Here is a 21782-nt window from a genome sequence, read left to right as displayed (position 1 = left end):
ACTTATTGAGTCTTAATGTCTTGACGTTAAGTAATAAAGGGCCAAGAGAGGCACCATAATGTCTTGAAGTTAAGTAATGGCAGGGCCAAGAGAGGCACCATAATGTCTTGCAACTAAGTAATGGAAGTGTCAAGAGGCACCATAATGTCTTGCAACTAAGTAATGGAAGGGTCAAGAGGCACCATAATGTCTTGCACCTAAGTAATGGAAGGGTCAAGAGGCACCGTAATGTCTTGCAACTAAGTAATGGAAGGGTCAAGAGGCACCATAATGTCTTGCACCTAAGTAATGGAAGGGTCAAGAGGCACCATAATGTCTTGCACCTAAGTAATGGAAGGGTCAAGAGGCACCGTAATGTCTTGCAACTAAGTAATGGAAGGGTCAAGAGGCACCATAATGTCTTGCACCTAAGTAATGGAAGGGTCAAGAGGCACCATAATGTCTTGCACCTAAGTAATGGAAGGGTCAAGAGGCACCATAATGTCTTGCAACTAAGTAATGGAAGGGTCAAGTGAGGCACCATAATGTCTTGCAACTAAGTAATGGAAGGGTCAAGAGGCACCATAATGTCTTGCAACTAAGTAATGGAAGGGTCAAGTGAGGCACCGTAATGTCTTGCAACTAAGTAATGGAAGGGTCAAGTGAGGCACCATAATGTCTTGCAACTAAGTAATGGAAGGGTCAAGTGAGGCACCGTAATGTCTTGCAACTAAGTAATGGAAGGGTCAAGTGAGGCACCATAATGTCTTGCAACTAAGTAATGGAAGGGTCAAGTGAGGCACCATAATGTCTTGCAACTAATTAATGGAAGGGTCAAGAGGTACCATAATGTCTTGCAACTAAGTAATGGAAGGGTCAAGTGAGGCACCATAATGTCTTGCAACTAAGTAATGGAAGGGTCAAGAGGCACCATAATGTCTTGCAACTAAGTAATGGAAGGGTCAAGAGGCACCATAATGTCTTGCAACTAATTAATGGAAGGGTCAAGAGGCACCATTGCTTGGCTGAGCATAAGGCTTCAGTTGACCTTCATCTGGTCAATTCTCTCCATAATTTGAAGGCTAATTGGCTTATAAACTCACATGCTGAGCCAATCAGAAGCCAGAATGGAAACCAACCACTGTAGCTACAACATTTAAAGTAAATTATGAATTTAAAGGTACAAAGATATTTCAGATAGTTAGGCATGGGGTCACACCTGACAGTAATGTACTGCACAGTGGAATACTGTACCATAATATTTATGTATTCTGAGTAATAGAGGATTAAGAAAAAGTTATTTGAAAAAACTTATTTTAATATACATAGTTTTCAATATAAAACTATATAAATTACAGAAAGTGTATATACATAAATGTCTAACTCTTTCATGCCGGGCCTATACTGTGTATGATAGTGAGGGTTCCTTATAGATCAGTATACTAAAATAACAGTAAATGAATCTGTTATACTATTATAGTACATAATCTGTTATACTGTACTATCATATTACAACCCAAATAATGAATAGAATAAGAGAATTCATCAACCAGACAAATATACTTTGATATTTTTTGAGAACTAACATATATACACCTGTTTATAATCATTTTGCCTACAGCTTAATCATACCCAAAAGCATAGCGATCCATATATGCCTTATGCATATCTAAAGAATTCCTTCTTATACGTCTGCCAATGGGCTCCAGGTCATTGTAACACCTATCAAAGACTCTGTCGACCGCTTCTCTTGCCACTTTTTCACTCACTTGCCGTACAGCCATCACTGACAAGGCAGCTTTTGTCTTGACACACTCCTAAAAGAAAATATAAATGATTCAGATGTATAAATAAAGGGTGCAATATAATGCTAATAAACTATCTTGAAATATATGAAATAGCTTAAACAGTCCTCCATAATAAAAACACTGTGAGGAATAAATTAGCAGTACTGTAAGCTCTCAAACTGCACCGTTTCAGAAAATGTGCCTGTACACAAAAGGCTTATATATTTAATAGGCTTATATTAATACCTATTTCAAGGCATGAGCAATGGGGCCTGGTCGAGGACCGGGCTGCGGGGACACTAAGCCCCGAAATCCTTTCAAGGTAACCTCAAGGTATAGTTCCCATGGACTGGAGGTATTATTATTATTGGAATGCAAATGTTAAAATGTTAACAACATAAATTTAGTCGGCCTGGCAGTGGCATGACCCCTCTTCCTCCTTAACACCTGGTCAGAGACAAATGGCAGCGTTTCCCTAAAAATATACCATATTTTAAGCAAACTCATACAATATCACAGTGGCATGATATATAAATAAAAATCATTTTGAGGCTCTGGACTGACTGGAACTCGCAACTGGGTGATTCCCAGATGCCTGCCTTAACTAACTCGGCCACGGTGGTACAAAAGTAAACGAACCCAGAACTCTACCGAGTCCTCTGGGAAGTTCTGGAGGTGACAAACCGAGGCCCAACCAGGGTGTTCTAGCTAACCTGACCACACTCGGGCCTACAGTAATGGCATTCACTCTTTTTATACCCCAGTTTTGATGCCGAAGTCTCGTTCTAACCATGCAGTGGCCTGTTTTGTTTCGCTGACATTCTAGGTGCTTCCCTAGTGGTGGCAGACATGAATAACTTTAAGCACAAGCTATTCATGTCTGCCTTGCTTGCCATTATGGCTCGTTAGTTGTATGAAGTGCTAGTTGCATGAAGTGTTGCTTGTTTGATTTCTGTCTAGGGTATCTTTTTGGATGTAGATTGCACAGGTTAACCAGGCGGTGGTCTGTTTTGATTCCCCTACTTTTCTGAGTCCTTCCCCGGTCGATGGCAATTATGACATACTTTAAATGTAAAGTGCTCATAGGCCATTGCACCCTGCGCCTCTGAGGGGGCCCAGATTATGACTCATGGTCTCCAGAAGGCATAAGGACTCCTGTGACTGATGACCCCAAACTAACATGGCACATATCAGTTCAGATAGCTTCAGGGAGTCGACGGGGATCCCCACAGAAAAGAACAGATGAAAAGGGAAGGTGGACAAGAGGGCTAAGGATCAAGTTGAATATAAAATCTAGGTGAGAACAAATCTGGAGCAGGTAGAATTCATCAACCCCTCTGAGTCTCTAAACACTAGAGCCCTTCCACCCCATGGCATCCACTTGAGCACCAAACTGCAAACCACAAATACATACAAATTGAGTGTGCCAAGCAGTTGCTGCCTGTCAAGCCTCCTGCATTGAAGCAAGCCCTGCAAAAAGAGAGAGCCAGCAAACACAAATGTTGCAGGCCTTGGGATGGAAGATATCACCCAGCAAACAGGCAGCATGGCTCCTCACAACAACAATGACCATCATCATGCAGCAAGGCCGATGGTTACTCAATACACGGGTGGTATACGAACAAGAGGACACAGGTGGAACGTGAACAAGGGGACACAGGTGGAACGTGAACAAGGGGACACAGGTGGAAACAGAGTACCCAAATGAGCCACAGGGATTTTAGAAAGAACATTTCAGTGTCAGAGTAGTTAACAGATGGAATGCATTAGGCAGCGAAGTGGTGGATGCTGACTCCATACACAGTTTCAAATGTAGATATGATAGAGCCCAGTAGGCTCAGGAATCTGTACACCAGTTGATTGACAATTGAGAAGTGGGATCAAAGAGCCAGAGCTCAACCTCCGCAAGCACAACTAGGTAAGTACACCTGTCAAACTCAAAAGTAGCAAGCACGGGTTCAGCAGGTTGATCTATAGCAAGCTGTGTCGAAGACCCACAGGGCTGACCAGGTCTTGAAGGACGGTATGACGAGCACTAGGAATGCTCGGCAAAAGAATTGACGGCAAATGCAAGCTTGAAGATAAACGCAGCAGCCTTGGGGTAGAACAGCCTTGAAGTACCCAATGCTAGGCATCCTATACAAAAATATGGCCTCACAGGGGCGAACTCTCGAACTCACCAGAAGAGGCATGCTGTTAGAGCAGGGTCAATACCAAAACAAGTACTTAGTGAGGGCGGGGGGGGGGGGGGGGGGGGTAGCACTAAATACATGCAGCTCAAGGCAAAGAAAGACCAAGTCTGCTCAACAAGTGAGACTTGAAGCGCACACTCGTGAAACAAATACTAATGTAGTGAATGACATGTAAGCAAATGGCCCCCATGGGACAGAGTCCAAAGGATGGTCTTACATTCTTTGAAAAACTGGGACTTGCTATAGCTGGTGACTCAAGGAGGTCAATACTCAGGAACATCAAGGATAGGAACGAGGGTTGGATAATGTGGGACTGCTACCTCTTGGTGGGCCGGCCATAATTAATGTGGGCTTCACTTAGTTACTGAACAGTACTTTGTGAATTGTTTATCGAGTCATTTGCCATTTCAGTTCTTTTCTATCTGTGATCCTTACAGTTGTCTGTATTAACACTATCGGTAACTTTGGACCGGAATTGCGTCCACTACAAAAAATATTTGTATAAAATTCATTTTTTATCCATTTGACCTCGGGATAGTATCAAAATAAGCACCTTTAGAATGCGCACAATTTGATACCAAAATGAAAGATGTAACATGAAACTTGATATCCGAACACTTATATGATTATAAATAGGCTTTTGGTAAAAATTTTAAAATATTTGTTAAAATTCTATTTATTATGCTATTATGTTGGGACTAGTTTTAAAATGTGCGCCATTACATTGCAAACAATTTGATACCAAAATGAAAGATGTAACACAAAAATTTATGTCAGAACACTGGAAAGATATAAATAATTTTGTGATGATGAGTGTCCAGAATTAAAATATTTGTTAAAATTCCAGTTATTGCTCTATTATTATGGGACTAGTTTTAAAATACGTGCCTTTTTATTGCGAACAATTTGATACCAAAATGAAAGACGTAACATGAAAATTGATGTTATCAAACTGAACAAGTATACACATTAGGTTGCAGTGTACAAATTGGTGCTCATTTACGGGTAACTTTAGGCTTTTCTGTGGGGAGGCACTCCAAACTTTTGTACATTATATTCATACACATCTGTAGGGAATTTAATTGCGAACACAATTATACCAAAACGAGCAACGTAGCATGAGAATTAAGGTGAGAAAAATGGAACGAGTATGCACATTTTACTGATTTTGTGCGCTCACGGGTAACTTTTGCCGACTTTAAGCTTTGCTGTTGGGAGTCACGCCAGGCTTTTGGACATTATAGTTATACAGTGGTACCTCGGAATGCGATTGTCCCTGTATGCGAGGTTTTCGGAAGGCGAGGTGTATTTACTCCAAAAATTTGTCTTGGAAGGCGATGGTTACTTCGGGAGGCGAGTTTGAACGCGAGTTTGTTGATACGCGTACAGCCGACCTAGCGCGTGGTCGTTCGGCGATCGTCGCCCCTCTGCCCCGCTGCCCCTCAGTTCACCATTGCCTCGCGCTCAGTGACTACCCCCACATCAATTCTTGTCGTGGATTTTCAGTGTTTTGTTGGATTTTTGGTGATTTGTCTATACAATTTGTTATTATATATCTCACCATGAGTCCCAAGAAAGCCAGTGGTAAGGATAAAGGCCAGAAAGCTCATGTGAGGATGACAATAGAGGAGAAACAAGAGATCATTCGTAAGCATGAGAACGGTACACGTGTTGTTGAACTTTGTAGGCAGTACAAGAAAGCCACATCAACAATATGCACTATACTTAAGAAGAAAAATAAGATTATGAGTGCTAATGTGGCAAAAGGAGTAAGAACATTAACGACACAAAGACCACAAATACTTGAAGAAGTGGAAAAGTTGTTATTAATTTGGATACACGACAAGGAGTTGAGGGGTGATAGTGTTTCGGAGGCCATTATTTGTGAGAAAGCCAGGGTGTTGCACGAAGACCTTCTAAAGAAGACCCCTGCAACGAGTGATGCAGATAAGAAAGAGTTTAAGGCAAGCAGGGGCTGGTTTGAAAAATTTAGGAAGAGAAGTGGTATCCATAGTGTTACAAGGCATGGGGAGGCAGCCAGCTCAGACAAACCAGCCGCTGGACGATTTATTGAGGAATTTAAAGAGTTTGCAGAGACTGGGGGATACCTACCGCAACAAGTGTTTAATTGTGACGAAACAGGACTGTTTTGGAAAAGAATGCCTAAGAGGACATACATTACCAAGGAGGAAAAATCCTTGCCTGGACACAAGCCTATGAAAGATAGGTTTACGCTTGTGCTGTGTTCAAATGCGAGTGGCGATTTGAAAATTAAACCCTTGCTAGTGTATCATTCTGAAAATCCAAGGGTTTTCAAACAGTATAATGTGCAGAAAACCCGTTTGTCTGTGATGTGGAAGTCTAATAAAAAAGCATGGGTCACTAGGCTTATTTTTTCGGAGTGGGTGAATGAAGTGGTGTGCCCTGCCATAGAAAAATATCTGCAGGAGAAACAATTGCCACTCAAAGCCGTGCTTCTCCTTGACAATGCTCCTGCTCATCCTCCAGGCTTGGAAGATGATTTGATGCCTCAATACAATAAATTCCTCACAGTTAAATTCCTTCCTCCTAACACCACTCCTCTAATTCAGCCTATGGACCAGAAAATCATAGCGAATTTTAAGAAACTGTATGAAAGGGCACTTTTCCGGAAATGTTTTGAAGTGACTGAAGCCACAAACCTCACCCTCAAAGAGTTCTGGAGAGAGCATTTTAACATTTTTAGTGCTTTAAAACTCGTTGACAAAGCCTGGCAAGAAGTGACTCAAAGAACCCTGATCTCTGGCTGGAGAAAATTGTGGCCTGAAGGTGTGAGAGAACTAGACTTTGAGGGGTTTGAGCCTATAAATGATGCGCCTATTGTTGAGGAAATTGTTAGTCTAGGCCAGCAAATGGGCTTGGAATTGGATGGTGATGATGTGGAGGAGTTGGTGGAAGAACACAACGAAGAACTGACCACCGAAGAACTCCTAGCCCTTCAACAGGAACAGCAAGCCAACACAGCAGCGAATGATTCTGCAGTGGAGGAGGAGGTGGCAGCAGCACCAACAGCACCAGCGAGTGTCCCTTCTGCAGTAATTAAGAAGGTGTGTCAGATGTGGGAAGAGATTCAAACAACTATTGAACATACTCACCCAGACAAACCTGTAGTAGGCCGTTGTCTTAATCTTTTCAATGACAATGTGATGCCTTACTACAGAGAGAGCTTGCGAAGAAGGGAAAAGCAAGCTTCCATGGACAAATTTGTGGTGAGGAAATCGAGCAGTGAGCCTCAACCAGGACCTAGTGGCACTCAGGTTAAACGTCCCAGGGAGAGCACACCAGAAAGGTCCTCACTGCCTGATGTGATTATGGAAGGGGACTCCCCTTCCAAACAATAACTCCTCTCCTCCTCCCCCCTCCTCACCATCTTCCATACGCCTACAGCACTCGACAGCAAGGTAAGTAATAACTGGAACACAGTTTTGTAGGTTTATTTAGATGAATTAGGTAAATTAGGTATAAAAATTTAGTTTGATGTGGGGTTTTTGGGGTAGTCAGGAACGGATTAATTCATTTCCCTTTATTTCTTATGGGGAAATTAACTTCGGAATGCGAGTTTTCGGAAGGCGAGGCGTCTCCAGGAACGGATTAAACTCGCATTCTGAGGTATGCCTGTACACCCTTGTAGGGAATTTAATTGGGAACACAATGATACCAAAACGAGCAACGTAGCACGAGAATTAAGGTGAGAAAGCTGAAACGAGTATACACATTTAGGTGTCACCGCACGCTAGGTACATGACCTACAAGTTGACTGCGTGCCTGCCCGGTGACCAATAGTGTTAATTTGTCTCCTTTATGGAAGTTTCCTTTGGTGAGGGTAATTGTAACAATGCCAAGGGCCTGACAGCTCAAGGCAAAGAACAGTGCTCGGGATTCATAGTCCTAAGGTTCCGGGTTCGATCCCCGGCGACGGAAACAAATGGCCAGAGTTTCTTTCACCCTGATGCTCCTGTTCACCTAGCAATAAATAGGTACCTGGGACTTAGACAGCTGCTACAGGCTGCTTCCTGGGGGTGTGTAACAAAGAGGAGGCCTGGTCGAGGACTGGGCCGCAGGAACGCTAAGCCCCAAAATCGTCTCAAGATAACCTCAAGAAGATAACCCGGCTTCCTCTGCCTCTGCGAAGGGGGGCCAGGTTCTGGCTCTGGTCTCTGGTGGCCGTTTCACAACTCCTTGGTCTGATATGGCTCATGTGTAAGGAGCTATCTCAGTGACCTAGATTCACAGAGCCACCATTCAACCCCTCCAGAAAAACTTGATAACAAATTTGCCCCAAGCATTCAACAGTCTCTAACTTACCTGGTGAGCTTTAGCAATTTTGAATGGTGATGCATCTCCCTGTGCACAAGCTGAGAGGAAGGAACAGTGAGCCAGATTGGCAGCTCTTATCTCGGTGCACGCTAAATGTTCCACATTCTTAAAGTCTAGTTTATTGCGGCAGTAATCGAACATGTGGATCAACTCGTGTGTCAGAACTCCCTGGATCATGCCTTCTGATCTGGTCACATTCTGGCAGATAACAACCTGGCAAAAGATAAAAGATAAATTTTTGCAGATCAAATTTTAATTTACTAAATTAGTAACTGTAAAAGTATAATCCAGAAAATGAACTACAGTACTGATTAATGATTACACATATGTACACAGACTCAATGTGCATTCAATAGAATTCAACGTGAGTAAATGCCATGTTGTGGAATGTGGAATCGGAGAAAATAGACCACACACAACTTACAAATTATGTGGAAAGGAAGTATAAAACTCTAATAAGAACAAGACCTCGGGGTGGTTTTGGATAGTAAGCTGTCGCCAGCAGAGCACATAAGAACATTGTGAGAGGAGCGTTTGTGTTGCTTTCCAACTTCAGACTTGTTTTTAATTATACAGATGGTGAAATAATAAAGAAACTGTTCATGACTTTTGTGAGACCAAAATTGGAATATGCAGTAGTTGTATGGTGCCCATAGCTCAAGAAGCACATAACTAAACAGGAAAAAAGATTCTTTACACTGTACACAGACAAGAGTAACAAGGACCTTCTGTTCACTCACAGACAAGACTAACAAGAACTATCCCTCTCACCTTGTGAAGGGGATAACGACAAGAACGTACCTGGTTGGTCTCCGAATCATAGCCTCCATTAACAGTGACGTCACAGACCTCACAGGATATGTGGCGTCCAAGATCCACTTCACTGAAAATTATAAACCAAAGTTACTAGATAGTATTGATAGAAATAATTTGATGTTCAGACTGGTTCTCCTTTCACAGGTAAATTTTTACTACCAGGAGCCTTATGGCTCCATGAAGCTACTATCTCTGATACGGTGCCAAGCTACTAGATGCCATCAGTTGTGGAGCTCTTTTAGGCCATTAGGGGAGTTCTCTGCCAAACAAGGTATAGTGATGTCGCTGTCCGCCTAGTGCTGTGAACATCATAAACAGCACTGTGTTCACTGATATCTGAACATTATACACAGTCTTTATCACAGTCTTGTTCTTTTATAATACTACCATTGCAAAATAATAGCAGTTTCATATATATTTTGTCATTTTTAAACGATGCTGTGGTCACAAATTGAACAGCAGTGCTGTGAGCTCATGCTGCGTGTGCCAGCCTTGGTTACTCACTCAGTACTGAGACCTTCACACCCAGGAATGGTTATCTTCTTGAGGTTATCTTGAGATGATTTCGGGGCTTAGCGTCCCAGCGGCCCCGTCCTCGACCAGGCCTCCTTTTTGTTACACATTCCCAGGAAGCAGCCCGTAGCAGCTGTCTAACTCCCAGGTACCTATTTATTGCTAGGTGAACACATGCGTCATGGTGAAAGTAACTCTGCCCATTTGTTTCCACCTCCACCAAGGATCGATCCCGGAACCTCAGCACTTACGGTGCCCATGGTGACCATGATTTTTTTGTCACTCGGTCTCTGCACCTCTGTGAGGGAAGGCCAGTTTGGGCTCTGGTTCCCAATAACACAAACAAACCCCCCCCCCCCTGTGTCTGATGTGACCTATATTGACCCATATTGCATGGAGCAATCTCGGCAAGATAGCTTCAGAGAGCCACCGGAACTCATGTTTTAGTTTCAATTTTTCAGACTCGTCCAATCATTATTGCGATCCTCCAGTCTTCACTCTTTCGTTTAAGGTAAATTTTATACGTAATTTCTTTAATTTTTTTAAATTAATGACAAACATTTTTAAATGTTTTACTTTGAATATCTGAATGAATTAGTTCCAAATGATATAAGAAACAGGGGTCCTCGACTCACAAACATCTGATTTACAATGATTCAGTTTTATGAACAGCTTCAAAGTCTCCATTTAAGCCCCATATATCTGGGTCCCAGTACTACAGTCGGGTTCGTAGGGTCCCAGTACAACAGTCGGGTTTGTAGGGTCCCAGTACCCCAGTTGGGTTTGTAGGGTCCCGGTACTAAAGTTGGGTTCGTAGGGTCCCAGTACTACAGTTGGGTTCGTAAGGTCCCAGTACTACAGTCGGGTTCGTGGGGGTCCCAGTACTACAGTTGGGTTCATAGGGTCCCAGTACTACAGTTGGGTTCGTAGGGTCCCAGTACTACAGTTGGGTTCGTAGGGTCCCAGTACTACAGTTGGGTTCGTAAGGTCCCAGTACTACAGTCGGGTTCGTGGGGGTCCCGGTACTACAGTTGGGTTCGTAGGGTCTCAGTACTACAGTTGGGTTCGTAGGGTCCCAGTACTACAGTTGGGTTCGTAGGGTCCCAGTACTACAGTTGGGTTCGTAGGGTCCCAGTATTACAGTTGGGTTCGTAGGGTCCCAGTACTACAGTTGGGTTCGTAGGGTCCCAGTACTACAGTTGGGTTCGTAGGGTCCCAGTACTACAGTTGGGTTCGTAGGGTCCCAGTACTACAGTTGGGTTCGTAGGGTCCTAGTACTACAGTTGGGTTCATAGGGTCCCGGTACTACAGTCGGGTTCGTAGGATCCTGGTACTACAGTCGGGTTCATAGGGTCCCAGTACTACAGTTGGGTTCGTAGGGTCCCAGTACTACAGTTGGGTTCGTAGGATCCCGGTACTACAGTCAGGTTCGTAGGGTCCCAGTACTACAGTCAGGTTCGTAGGGTCCCGGTACTACAGTCGGGTTCGTAGGGTCCCGGTACTACAGTTGGGTTCGTAGGGTCCCGTTACTACAGTTGGGTTCGTAGGGTCCCGATACCACAGTCAGGTTCGAAGGGTCTCGGTACTACAGTCGAGTTCATAGGGTCCCGGTACTACAGTCGGGTTCGTAGGGTCCTGTTCCCCGTTCTCAATCTCTGGATTTTATCTTTTACATGTAGCTTGAAATGAATTTCTAGAAAAGGCCTGGGTCAGTTTTATATTTGTCTGCTATACCTTTCTCAAAGTTCCTTTCTGCCTCTCTCCTCACTGCTGTGAAATTATTTCTTTCTTGCTTGTAGTGCTCGTATGTTTGTGGGTTAGGCCCCTTCCAATATTGAACCCATTTTCTTGTCTTTTCTTCTCTGGCCCTCTCAATTTCTCTTGACCCAATCCTGTTTTCTGGTCCTGTATCTCTGTTTTGGTATGAATGTTTGTGTGCCTCATCATATATTTTGCAAAATTTGGCATACATCTCATTTACTTCCTTGCCTAGCAACAAGTCTGTCCAATAAAATTCATTAAAGAATTTTCTAAGTTCCCCATAGTCTCCTCGCTTGAAATCAAGTTTATAAAATGGTTCAATGTCCCCATTTTCTTCTAGATTATATCACAAAGCATATTTAATTTCCAACAGGACATGATCACTCTTTTTTCCAAGGAAGGAAGGTACTGGATGTCAAGTATCTCCTCTTCTTTCTTGGTGAATATTAGATCCAGTATTGACAGAACATCCCCTTCCATCATTCTTGTAATTACCTAAGTGTAGTTACAGGATGAGAGCCACGCTCGTGGTGTCCTGTCTTCCCAGCACTCTTTGTCATATAATGCTTTGAAATTACTGACAATTTTGGCCTCCACCACCTTCTCACCTAACTTATTGCAACCGTCTACCACGATGTTTACAAAAGTGAATTATCTTAAATTTCTTCAGCAGCTTTGTTTAGTTAGTTTAAATCTATGACCTCTTGTTTTGAAGTTCCGGGTCTCAGGAATTCCTTCCTATCAATTTTATCAATTCCTGTTATTTTCTATGTAGTGATCATATCACCTCTTTTTCTTCTATAATTCTAGTTTCGGCATATTTAATGCCTCTAACCTCTCCTCATAGCTCTTATCCTTCAGTTCTGGGAGCCATTAAGTAACATGCCTTTGCACCTTTTCCAGTTTGTTCATGTGCTTCTTAAGATATTGGCAACACACAACCACTGCATATTCCAGCTTTGGTGTAACAAAAGTCGTGAACAATTTCTTTAGTATTTCCCCATCCACGTATTTAAAAGCAATTCTGAAGTTTGAAAGAGCAGCATAGGCTCCTCGCACGATGTTCTTTATGTGGTCCTCAGGCGATAGTTTTCTATCTAGAACCACCCCTAGATCTCTTTCTTTATCAGAATTCATTAAAGATTTCTCACATAATTTATAGGCTGTGTGGGGTCTATGTTCTCCTATTCCACATTCCATAAAATGGTATTTATTCCCATTAAATTCTATTTCCCAAGATACACTTATTTTGTCCAGGTCTTCTTGAAGGGCATGACAATCATCTAAGTTTCTTATCCTCCTTATTATCTTAGCAAACATGTTCATATAATTCTGTATTCCATCTGGTAGATCATTTATGTAGACAATGAACATTACCGGTGTAAGAACTGAACCCTGTGGTACACAACTCGTGACATTTCTCCAGTCTGATATATTACATCTGATTACTGCCCTCATTTTTCTGTTAGAAAATTTTCATCCATGTTTGACCCTTCCTGTCACTTCTACAATATGTTCCAGCTTCCAGAATAACCTCATATATAGAACTCTGTCAAAAGCCTTTTTTAGGTCCAGATAGATGCAGTCAACCCAACCATCTCTTGTAAAATCTCTGTGGCTCAATCATAGAAACTGAGTAAGTTCATTACACCAGATCTTTCAGATCCTGTGTAATGAATTTATGATCGTGAACTTACGATAATGAACTTATGATCCATGTAACGATCCTTCCAGATCGAAAACCTGCCTGATTGATGGTGGCCTGCTTGACGTGTTGATACATGAATGTCTCCAGAATGAGGTTGTGAGCGTGTGCGAAGAAATGTGAAATGGCACAATGGTCAAAGCAACACACACCCACAGATCCAAATGATTACAGAAATCAATCCAGTAGAGTGAAAAGACAGGAGTTACTTATATAAGGAAGGGAGGACAATGACACTTACCAACCAGAGGACTTCAAAGCTGCCAACATCAACTTCACTAAAGGACCTGTAAATTTTATTAACTTCAATTATATTGCATTACAGAAGGACATTGATAATTAATCTTAACATACATATACACAAGTAGAAATAAAGATGAACAAATAAAGTGTTAAAATGCAGATGACGAATCACGAACATGTGACTGATGATATGATGACTAAGCCCCACATCAGAAGATGAAGATGAAGAAACGACAACGTTTAGATCTGTCCTGGATTATTATCAAGTCGTATGAAAGACTCTTTCACACGACTTGAAATAAGTATACAAAACACCTTCACAAACTAGAGGTAATAAATATGCCAACGTTAGAAAACAAAAGAAAAAGATGTGCTATGATCACCATTTACAAAACAATAACAGGAATCTACCAAATTGACAAAGTGGAATTCCTGAAACCAGCAACTTCAAAGTCTCCATGGCACAGTGGTAACACACTCGCCCCGTACTTCACGAGCGATTTGGCCTGGGAGAATTCATTAGGTGCCACTCCTTAACTGTAAGCCCCTGTTCACCCAGCAGTGAATGGGTAACCGATTGTTAAACGATTTTGCGGGTCGTATTCGGGGATTAATTAGGATTAACCACTGTGCTGCAGCCTTCCAAATATGGCAACCCCCCCTCTTCCCCCCCCCCCCCCCTGTGCACAGGAAATAAATTCTCGGGAAAAAATTCTTTTTGTTTTTGAAAATGTTAAATACACTTTCCTGATCACAGATATGTAAAAAAAAAATTGAAATTGTAATTATTTTGGCCGCAATGGGGTTCGGAAAATGGCGTGTGACGTCACGATTTGGTGGTCGCCCATGACATAGACTCCCGAAGCCAGTCGCCCGCCAGCTTCAACATGCGCGAGTTGCCACAAATATTTTTTTGTTAAATTTGTACTTACATTTCCATATACATTTGTTTTGTTTTTTCTTGCCAATCCTATGTATAAAGAACAAATACACAATATTATGGCAGTAGAACATCAGTACTGTCACAAGAAACTGTGTTATATGTGTCTCAAATATAACGCGTGGACGCATGATCCTGTGGTCCCGGGATCTATCCCGGATGCCGGCGATAAACAATGGGCAGAGTTTCTTTCACCCTAATGCCCCTGTTACCTAGCAGTAAATAGGTACCTGGGAGTTAGTCAGCTGTCACGGGCTGCTTCCTGGGGTGTGTGTGTGGTGTGGAAAAAACAACAACAACAAAAATTAGTAGTTAGTAACAGTTGATTGACAGTTGAGAGGTGGACCGAAAGAGCAGAGCTCAACCCCCGCAACCACAACTAGGTGAATACAACTAGGTGAATACACTGCATGAGAAATCACACAGCAGCCAGCAGACGACACCGAGTATGAGGCCACCTCCCTCACCAAAATGGTTCCTCCCGACATACTCCTGTTGCTGTTATTACACTATATACACACATTGCATATACCCATCTACATTTGTGTTCACCATAGTGAACCATTAAGCTAGTATAGTGAGCAAAACAAGAGAGGCTGCCACACACAGTGACGCTACCTCCATAACCTCCCTCCTTCCCTCCCTCACCAAACTTCCTCCTCCCACAATACTATGCACAGCACTAATTATCACCACAATCCTGTTATTATCACAATCTTGGTCACTAAATCCTGTAAATGAATAATTGACCACACGTTTATTTTGTAAAGCAACTGTTACGACCCTGGGTTCTTCAGTGGAAACCAGAGGTCAAAATTGAACTAAATAAGCTACGTTAGAGTAGCAAAACGCAACTCGATGTGTCTTTGTTTGTATCTTCCCTGCCAGACGTAAGACTATTCTTGTTTCTCAAAGAGCATTTAAAGACTGAGCTGGGGGTTGATTATTAAATAATAACATAGGCACCAACTATGTTTACTAATACTTTCTAATCATTTGTAAAGTAAACCTGAGTAAACTTGGTATAGGGCTGCAGTACGATTAGTTGAGCAGTCTGCAGGCAGCGAGCCAGCTGGGGGGGAAGGAGACTGAGACTCCATCTTTTTCTGAGCTGGCGTGGTGTGGACAGGATCCTCCTACCCTTCCTCTTCGTTTCCTTATTTCTGTGTCTTGTTCAAGATAAGTATATACTGAGTACATTATTCAATCTCTGGCATACTCATGTTCTAGGTGTAGAGTAGTATATTTTGTGTGTAGTAGGTGTTTTTAGAGTTTATATTACTAGTTACTCTAAAGGGGGGTCCCATTGGAACCACGTGGTCCCCTACCCTAAGCTGACTCTAACTTCAAGTTATTCAATAGTAGAGCTTTACCCTAGCTTGTGTTCAGTGTAAAACCTTGTATCCTGCTTATGTGGACCAAGGCTTTTAACGTAAGGTAGTGTGGTAAAGTTATTATTATTATTGTTATTGGTGTGAATGTATATGGGGGGCTGTTAAGGGGTTAATAAATAAGTACATGAATTATAAGAGTATCGTTCTTCCTGTGTAGGAGATCTTGATCATTCCCTAGACTGACCTTGTTGTGTAGCCAAGTAGTCAGCACTACTTCTAGTTTCCATGGGGGCCGGGCCTTACTGATCTCCCCAAATAGATACATCTTTATTCTGACTGACCTTACCCCTGAATAGTACTAGTTTCCCCATAGCAAGCCCACCATTTTATATAACAGCAGCAACATATGAAGTCGTTTGAAGATTCCTAGATGACGAAATAATGCTGTGGTGCTGTGGCTAGCACTGTGAACATTATAAACAGCATTGATTCACTGATATATGGACATTGTACACAATCATTATCACACTCAGGCTCTTCTGTGATACTATCATGGCTAAATAATACCATAATACCAGGTATATATATATTTTGACATTATTAGGCGATGCTGTGGTCACAAGCTGAACAGCAGTTCTGTGAGTTCATGCTGCGTGTGCCAGCCTTGGTGGCTCACTCAGTACTGAGGCTCTCACACCGGGGAATGTTGCCAACGATTTTTTTTTAAATGGCGTCTGTTTACAAAAGCCCTGAGGAAGCTGATGTGAACCCGATGTAGCCGTGGGAGTTTTGAATCATACACTAAAAATATAAGATTCCGGAGGTGCATTGTGTATCCCCCATTGATCTCATGCAGTCGCGTTGCGCAGTTCAGTGGTTAAGGTTTAACTGCGAAAATATGCACTATACTCACTTTTCTGTATACATCCCCATACATTTTGTTCACACTTCAGTTTGTCAATATTCTCTCTGCCTTCTCCTAGTAGAGCAATTTTGGTCAGGGATGGCTTATATTTGGCTCCTCGACGCTCAGGATAAAGGTCAAAACCCCATCTGTAACAGAGCTCAGGTTTTATATTCATAGTCATAAGCCAAATATAAAATACAATTTCTAGTATTTATTGGAAGATGCAAGATATACCAAAAATATAAAAACTAGTGTTACAATGTAATGAAATATGTGTTTCTGGTGGCTCCCTGAAGCTATCTGGCAAAGATGACGTCCCACTACTGGGCCTCATTACTCATTAGTCATAGGAGTCCTGTTTAGCATACTGGGGACCAGAGCCAGAACTTGGCCTTCCACAGTAAGGGGCAGAGCTGGGGTTTGTTCCAATCACCCACATTGGGAAAGCACCCAGAAAGGAAGTGAGGCAACACAGACTAGTGGAAGGCCTTACAGCCAGAGATAATGTCTGTGACTACAGGAGAATTGACAGGTACAAAAAAGGGAAAGATTGACCCTTTAGGGTCACCCTAAACGGAGCTAAATAGATTGAAGTACTGTAGTATTCAGGAAATGAAATTTAAATTTATTAGGAATTCAGACAAAGTGATGAGGAATTTTGTTCGGACAAATTGATCAGGAAAAATTATGGTCATTATGACAAGATCTTTCAAAGGAAGTGAGAGAGAAGCCGAAACTGAACCTTGTGGAAGAAAAATGTCTAAATCAGATTAAGAACGAAGAAGAAATCAATTATTTTTTCTACAAGGTGATAGGGGGTAGGCCAGCTTGTGAATTGGTACAAAAAGGCAAACCAACAAAATCACTAGAGAGGGGAGGAAAGGGGAAGTAAAGAACAAGAGAAGAGGGAACATGTTCCTGGAAAGTGTATATACAATACTGTACTGTACTAACATAGATGGACTGACATAAAAAATACTAAAATTACACGATATAATACAGCTGAAGATGCCAAACATTATTGCACTAACGGAGACGAAACTCAAAGTTAATATTTAAAATGAGGTCGTATTCCCAAAGGGAATACTCAATCTAGAGATGGGACAGAAAAATTAGGAAAGGTGAAGACGTTGCCATGCTGGTGAAAAAACACCTAAAGGTAAATTAAATAATGATGGCCAATACACAAGAAGTTGACAATATCACATAATATTTGTAATCAAGGTGATTAACTGGTAATCATTTAGTCCTACACTCCACCAGCATGCAAAACATGAAAAAACCAGTGTTGAATGTAATGAAATGCCAATTTCTGGGTGAGCCCCGGAGGCTTCCTGAAGCAATCATACTGATTAGGTGCCATTCTACTTTTAAGTGTTATCACTCACAGAATTCTTTCTGTCTACCGGAGACGACAAGCCAGAACCTGGTTCCCTCAGAAAGGCCCAGGGAGTGATGGCCCACAAACTCTTTACATTGAAACGATATCATATTTCCCATCATCCAGGGAAGCACCCAGAAAGGTAAGCGTATCAAAACAGACAACTGCTGATTGAAAAAACCAGCGTTGAATGTAATGAAACGCCATTTTCTGGGCGAGTCCCGGGGGCTCCCCGGAGCAATCCATGGCTGATATGGATACCCTAACTATTTTGCATCAGTCGATGTGGGTGGAGTTCTAGGCCTACCGGGGACCACGAACCAGAACCTGGCCCTCTCAGAGAGGCACGGGGAGCAATGGCCCATAGAAATGCACATGTGATTTGGAGCATTCTATATCTGCCATCGACCGGGACAGGCACCCAAAAAGGTAAGCGCCACAAAACAAACCCCTATTCTGGTTAACAACAAAAATCGACAAACGAGTGGACAGAACTCCCCCAGGAAAACGAACTAACAAGCATGACGTCACACGAGCCGCGCTGCATGTCTGCGCAACTCCCCCCTCCCCGGGAAGGGGAAGGGGGAGCCCCAGACCCCCGCGCCGGTGATCCCCGCCCCAGTTCTGAGGCTGGATATCAAAACCGCGAAAAAAATCCGCCGACCGGAGGGCGGGAGGGTGCCGGGGAGCCTCCGGGACTCACCCAGAAAATGGCGTTTCATTACATTCAACGCTGGTTTTCTGGGGGGAGCCCCTACAGCTCCCCGGAGCTGCCTCACCAAAGACTACCTAAGAAAACAAGGGGACATACCCGGGAGGCGGTCGGTGAATCACTCCTCAACACGAAGTTGAGACAACAACCCAAGGTATATCATTCGCAAGAAAAAAGGGAGAACAGCCGCAGACGAAGAAACCTATGATCACGACCATAGGAGCCAAAAACACTGCGCCTAAGAAGAGCAAGAAGCTCTGCCACACGACCCCCAGAGGCGAATGCCAACACAAAAAGAAAACCGAGGCAAAGCAAACCTGACCCCAACGAGCCACAACCAAGGAGAAGAAAAACAGGAGAGCACCCTGTTCAAAGACCAGGACGACATAGGCAGTGCATAAGCAGGCCGGAGGTGTAACAACGCACGATACAACCTGCGCAAAGGCGCAGAAGGAATATCGATACCGAAGGCTAGCAGCAGAAACCAAGGTGCCAGACCCAGGAACGGCCCCAAGCGCCTCTACAACCTCCGCAAGCCAATCCTATGACACCCCCAGGAGGGAAAAGAAAACGCAGGACCAAAACAAAAACGCCACAAGTGTGCAAGTCCACCTCCACAAGTGCAGCTGACAGGGAAGGAACTCGCATAAGGAGCCGCCCCGCACCAACATCCCGCAGAAGGGCAGGAGCGAAAAGACTCATTAAGAGGAGCAAAATCGCTCCCAGGAAAACTAGTAGCGCCGAGACAGTGTGAAGAGAAGAGATATTCACAAAAGAACAAAAAGGCCAACACCCAGAAGCTGCCGGGAAGAGGACCCACAAGCCCTAGAAAGGCCCGGAGAGAAGCCCAACCGAATGACGACAGACGCACCAGAAAACGGGCACAATGGACAAGGAACCGAGCCCAGGGAGGGGCCGACGCCCACAAAGCACGTGCGGAGAGGGGGAACGGAAAACCCCACACCACAAAACTGCTAGTCCCCCCCCAGAGGGGTAGAAACACCCCGGCAGGGACCAACGGGCCTGAGGCCCCGCACGTGAGCCCCACCCCAGCCCCGGGAACCCACCCTGCAGGCCCCGGGGCTGAGCTGTCCCCACAAAGCCCCAGCGTCAAGAAAAACCCCGGGGCAGCCGTGAAAAACACGAAGGAAGGGAGCCCACTAGGCTTTGGAACTTGAACCGAAACCGGAGGATAGGCAAGGGGCGAGACGAAGACCCCAAGCTCATCCTCAGCGAGCACAATGAGGCGAGGACAAGACAGAGAACCCAAGGAACATGGAAAAACCAGGCCCGGCACAGCAAGACCAGCAAGGAAGGAGAGCCCCAGAGGGAGCACGGAAGGGCCGAACATAACGCCACAACCAACCCAGACACGCAGCTGCAGTACCAAAACCGCAGCAAAACGTCACCACACTCCCAGAGGAAGCAACAGAGAAGATAGATAAATCGTACACGAGTGACACACAAGGGGACACAGGCGGAAACCGAGCACCCAACTGAGCCACAGGGACGGTAGAAGAAACGTGTGCAGTGTAACAGGCAATCAAAGGAACACAGTAGGCAGCCCAACATGGGCTGACCCCATACACAGCCCCAAGAGCAGAGATGAGAGTGCCCAAGAAGCACAGAATCCGCCCGACAGGCAAACGACAGGGGAGAGACGGAAACAAAGAGCCAGAACCCAACCTGCAAGCACAAGGAGGCAAACACAAAACCTCCGACACAGGAAAACGTACTACCAAACAGGCACCCCCACCGTTGCACTGCGGAACAAGGTGGAGGCGGAGCCCCGAACTCAAGCAAGGTTAGACAAGCATAGGAGAGGGGCAGGAGGAGCACAGGCAGGAACCGCCTTGGAAGGGACAAGAGGCCACCCGCAGACACCCGTGAACCAAGGAAGGAATCAGGTGGAGAGAACAAGAGCTGCCCAGTATGGGCTAATAGCCCTGCAGTAGGCACCTCGGGTGATACGGTCCACGTTCTCAAGGATGTATGTACACCCATTCCTACTCCCAAAAACAAAAACAGCGTCAGGACGAAGGAGACGCCAAAACCGCTCCAACTCACCTGCAGAACATAGGCTCTGAAGGGCCATGACGCATGCGTTCGAGTCCGTATCCGCCGGAGGCGGCCAGTGCGCCCATGCTGGAGAGGAGGGGAGCAGCGAAGGAGGCTCCCCACCCGAGAATGCAGGGAAAAACCTCATGATTTCCCCACAGTGGCAATCCAGAACACCCCCAAAGCAACGGGGCACGGATTGGATTAAGAAAAGAGCGAGAGGCGAAGCCCCTCGAGAGAAATGGAAGCAGAACATGTGTGCACACCGCCTGGAACCAAAACAAACTCCCACAGTGCATGCGCAGGACGCGAAAGAAAGTAGCCCAACAAGGCGAGAAATAGCCCAACCAGGCGAGAAATAGCCCAACCAGGCGAGAAGTAGCCCAACCAGGCGCGAAGTAGCCCAACAAGGCGAGAAGTAGCCCAATAAAGCGAGAAGAAGGCAAGAAGTAGCCCAATAAAGCGAGAAGTAGCCCAACAAGGTGAGAAGGAGCCCAACCAGGCGAGAAGGAGCCCAACCAGGTGAGAAGGAGCCCAACCAGGCGAGAAGTAGCCCAACAAGGCGAGAAGTAGCCCAACAAGGCGAGAAGTAGCCCAACAAGGCAAGAAGTAGCCCAACAAGGCGAGAAGTAGCCCAACAAGGCGAGAAGTAGCCCAACCGGCTACAAGGAGCCCGAACGGCTACAAGGAGCCCAACCTGTCCAGAACAGAAGGAACTAGTATGGAGGCAAACTCCAGGACACGCAGGGGGTAAGCCGCAAAGGCCAACCGCACCGCTGGCGAAGGGATGCGGTTAGCCGAAAACCTCCTGAAGACGGAACCGAAGAAACCACAGGGACACGGAACCGAACCCGGGCAGGAGCATAACCCAAGCCCAAATCGTACGCAGAGGGGGGAAAGAAAACCCCACTCCTCGTAACAGTAAGCCCCGCTCAGAAGGACTGAAATCCAGGCGGGGTGCAATGGAGCCCAAGGCCCCCAAGGCCGCTCCTCCCCAACCCCAGGAGCCTCTGCACCAGGCCCCGGGGCCAAGTCGACCTCCAAAGCCCCAGCCCCACAAGATAAAGCCGGGGCAGCCGAGAGAGCTGAAAGAGAAGG

General features: G+C 44.5%; 1 protein-coding gene across 2 annotated transcripts in view; it reads right to left on the bottom strand.

Moving 5' to 3' along the window:
- Nucleotides 1-1276: 1276 nt before the first annotated feature.
- LOC123764830 (mitochondrial inner membrane protease ATP23 homolog) overlaps nt 1277-21782 on the bottom strand; it is a 30094-nt gene continuing 9588 nt past the window's right edge. Inside the window, exons 2-6 of one of the 2 annotated variants that reach the window (XM_045753023.2) lie at nt 16540-16679; nt 13351-13396; nt 9116-9197; nt 8303-8527; nt 1277-1796 (exon numbers count right to left, since the gene is read on the bottom strand). In XM_045753023.2, coding sequence (XP_045608979.1) covers nt 1602-1796; nt 8303-8527; nt 9116-9197; nt 13351-13396; nt 16540-16679 — 688 coding nt within the window. In that variant the 3' untranslated portion in view covers nt 1277-1601. The remainder of the gene's footprint in view (nt 1797-8302; nt 8528-9115; nt 9198-13350; nt 13397-16539; nt 16680-21782) is intronic. The other variant, XM_045753024.2, reaches the window with a different exon arrangement.

This window comes from Procambarus clarkii, chromosome 48 (genome assembly GCF_040958095.1).
Source record: "Procambarus clarkii isolate CNS0578487 chromosome 48, FALCON_Pclarkii_2.0, whole genome shotgun sequence".
Lineage (NCBI taxonomy): Eukaryota > Metazoa > Arthropoda > Malacostraca > Decapoda > Cambaridae > Procambarus > Procambarus clarkii.
The sequence above is the reverse complement of the archived record's forward strand: the minus strand, read 5'-3'. Positions and strand labels throughout refer to the sequence as shown.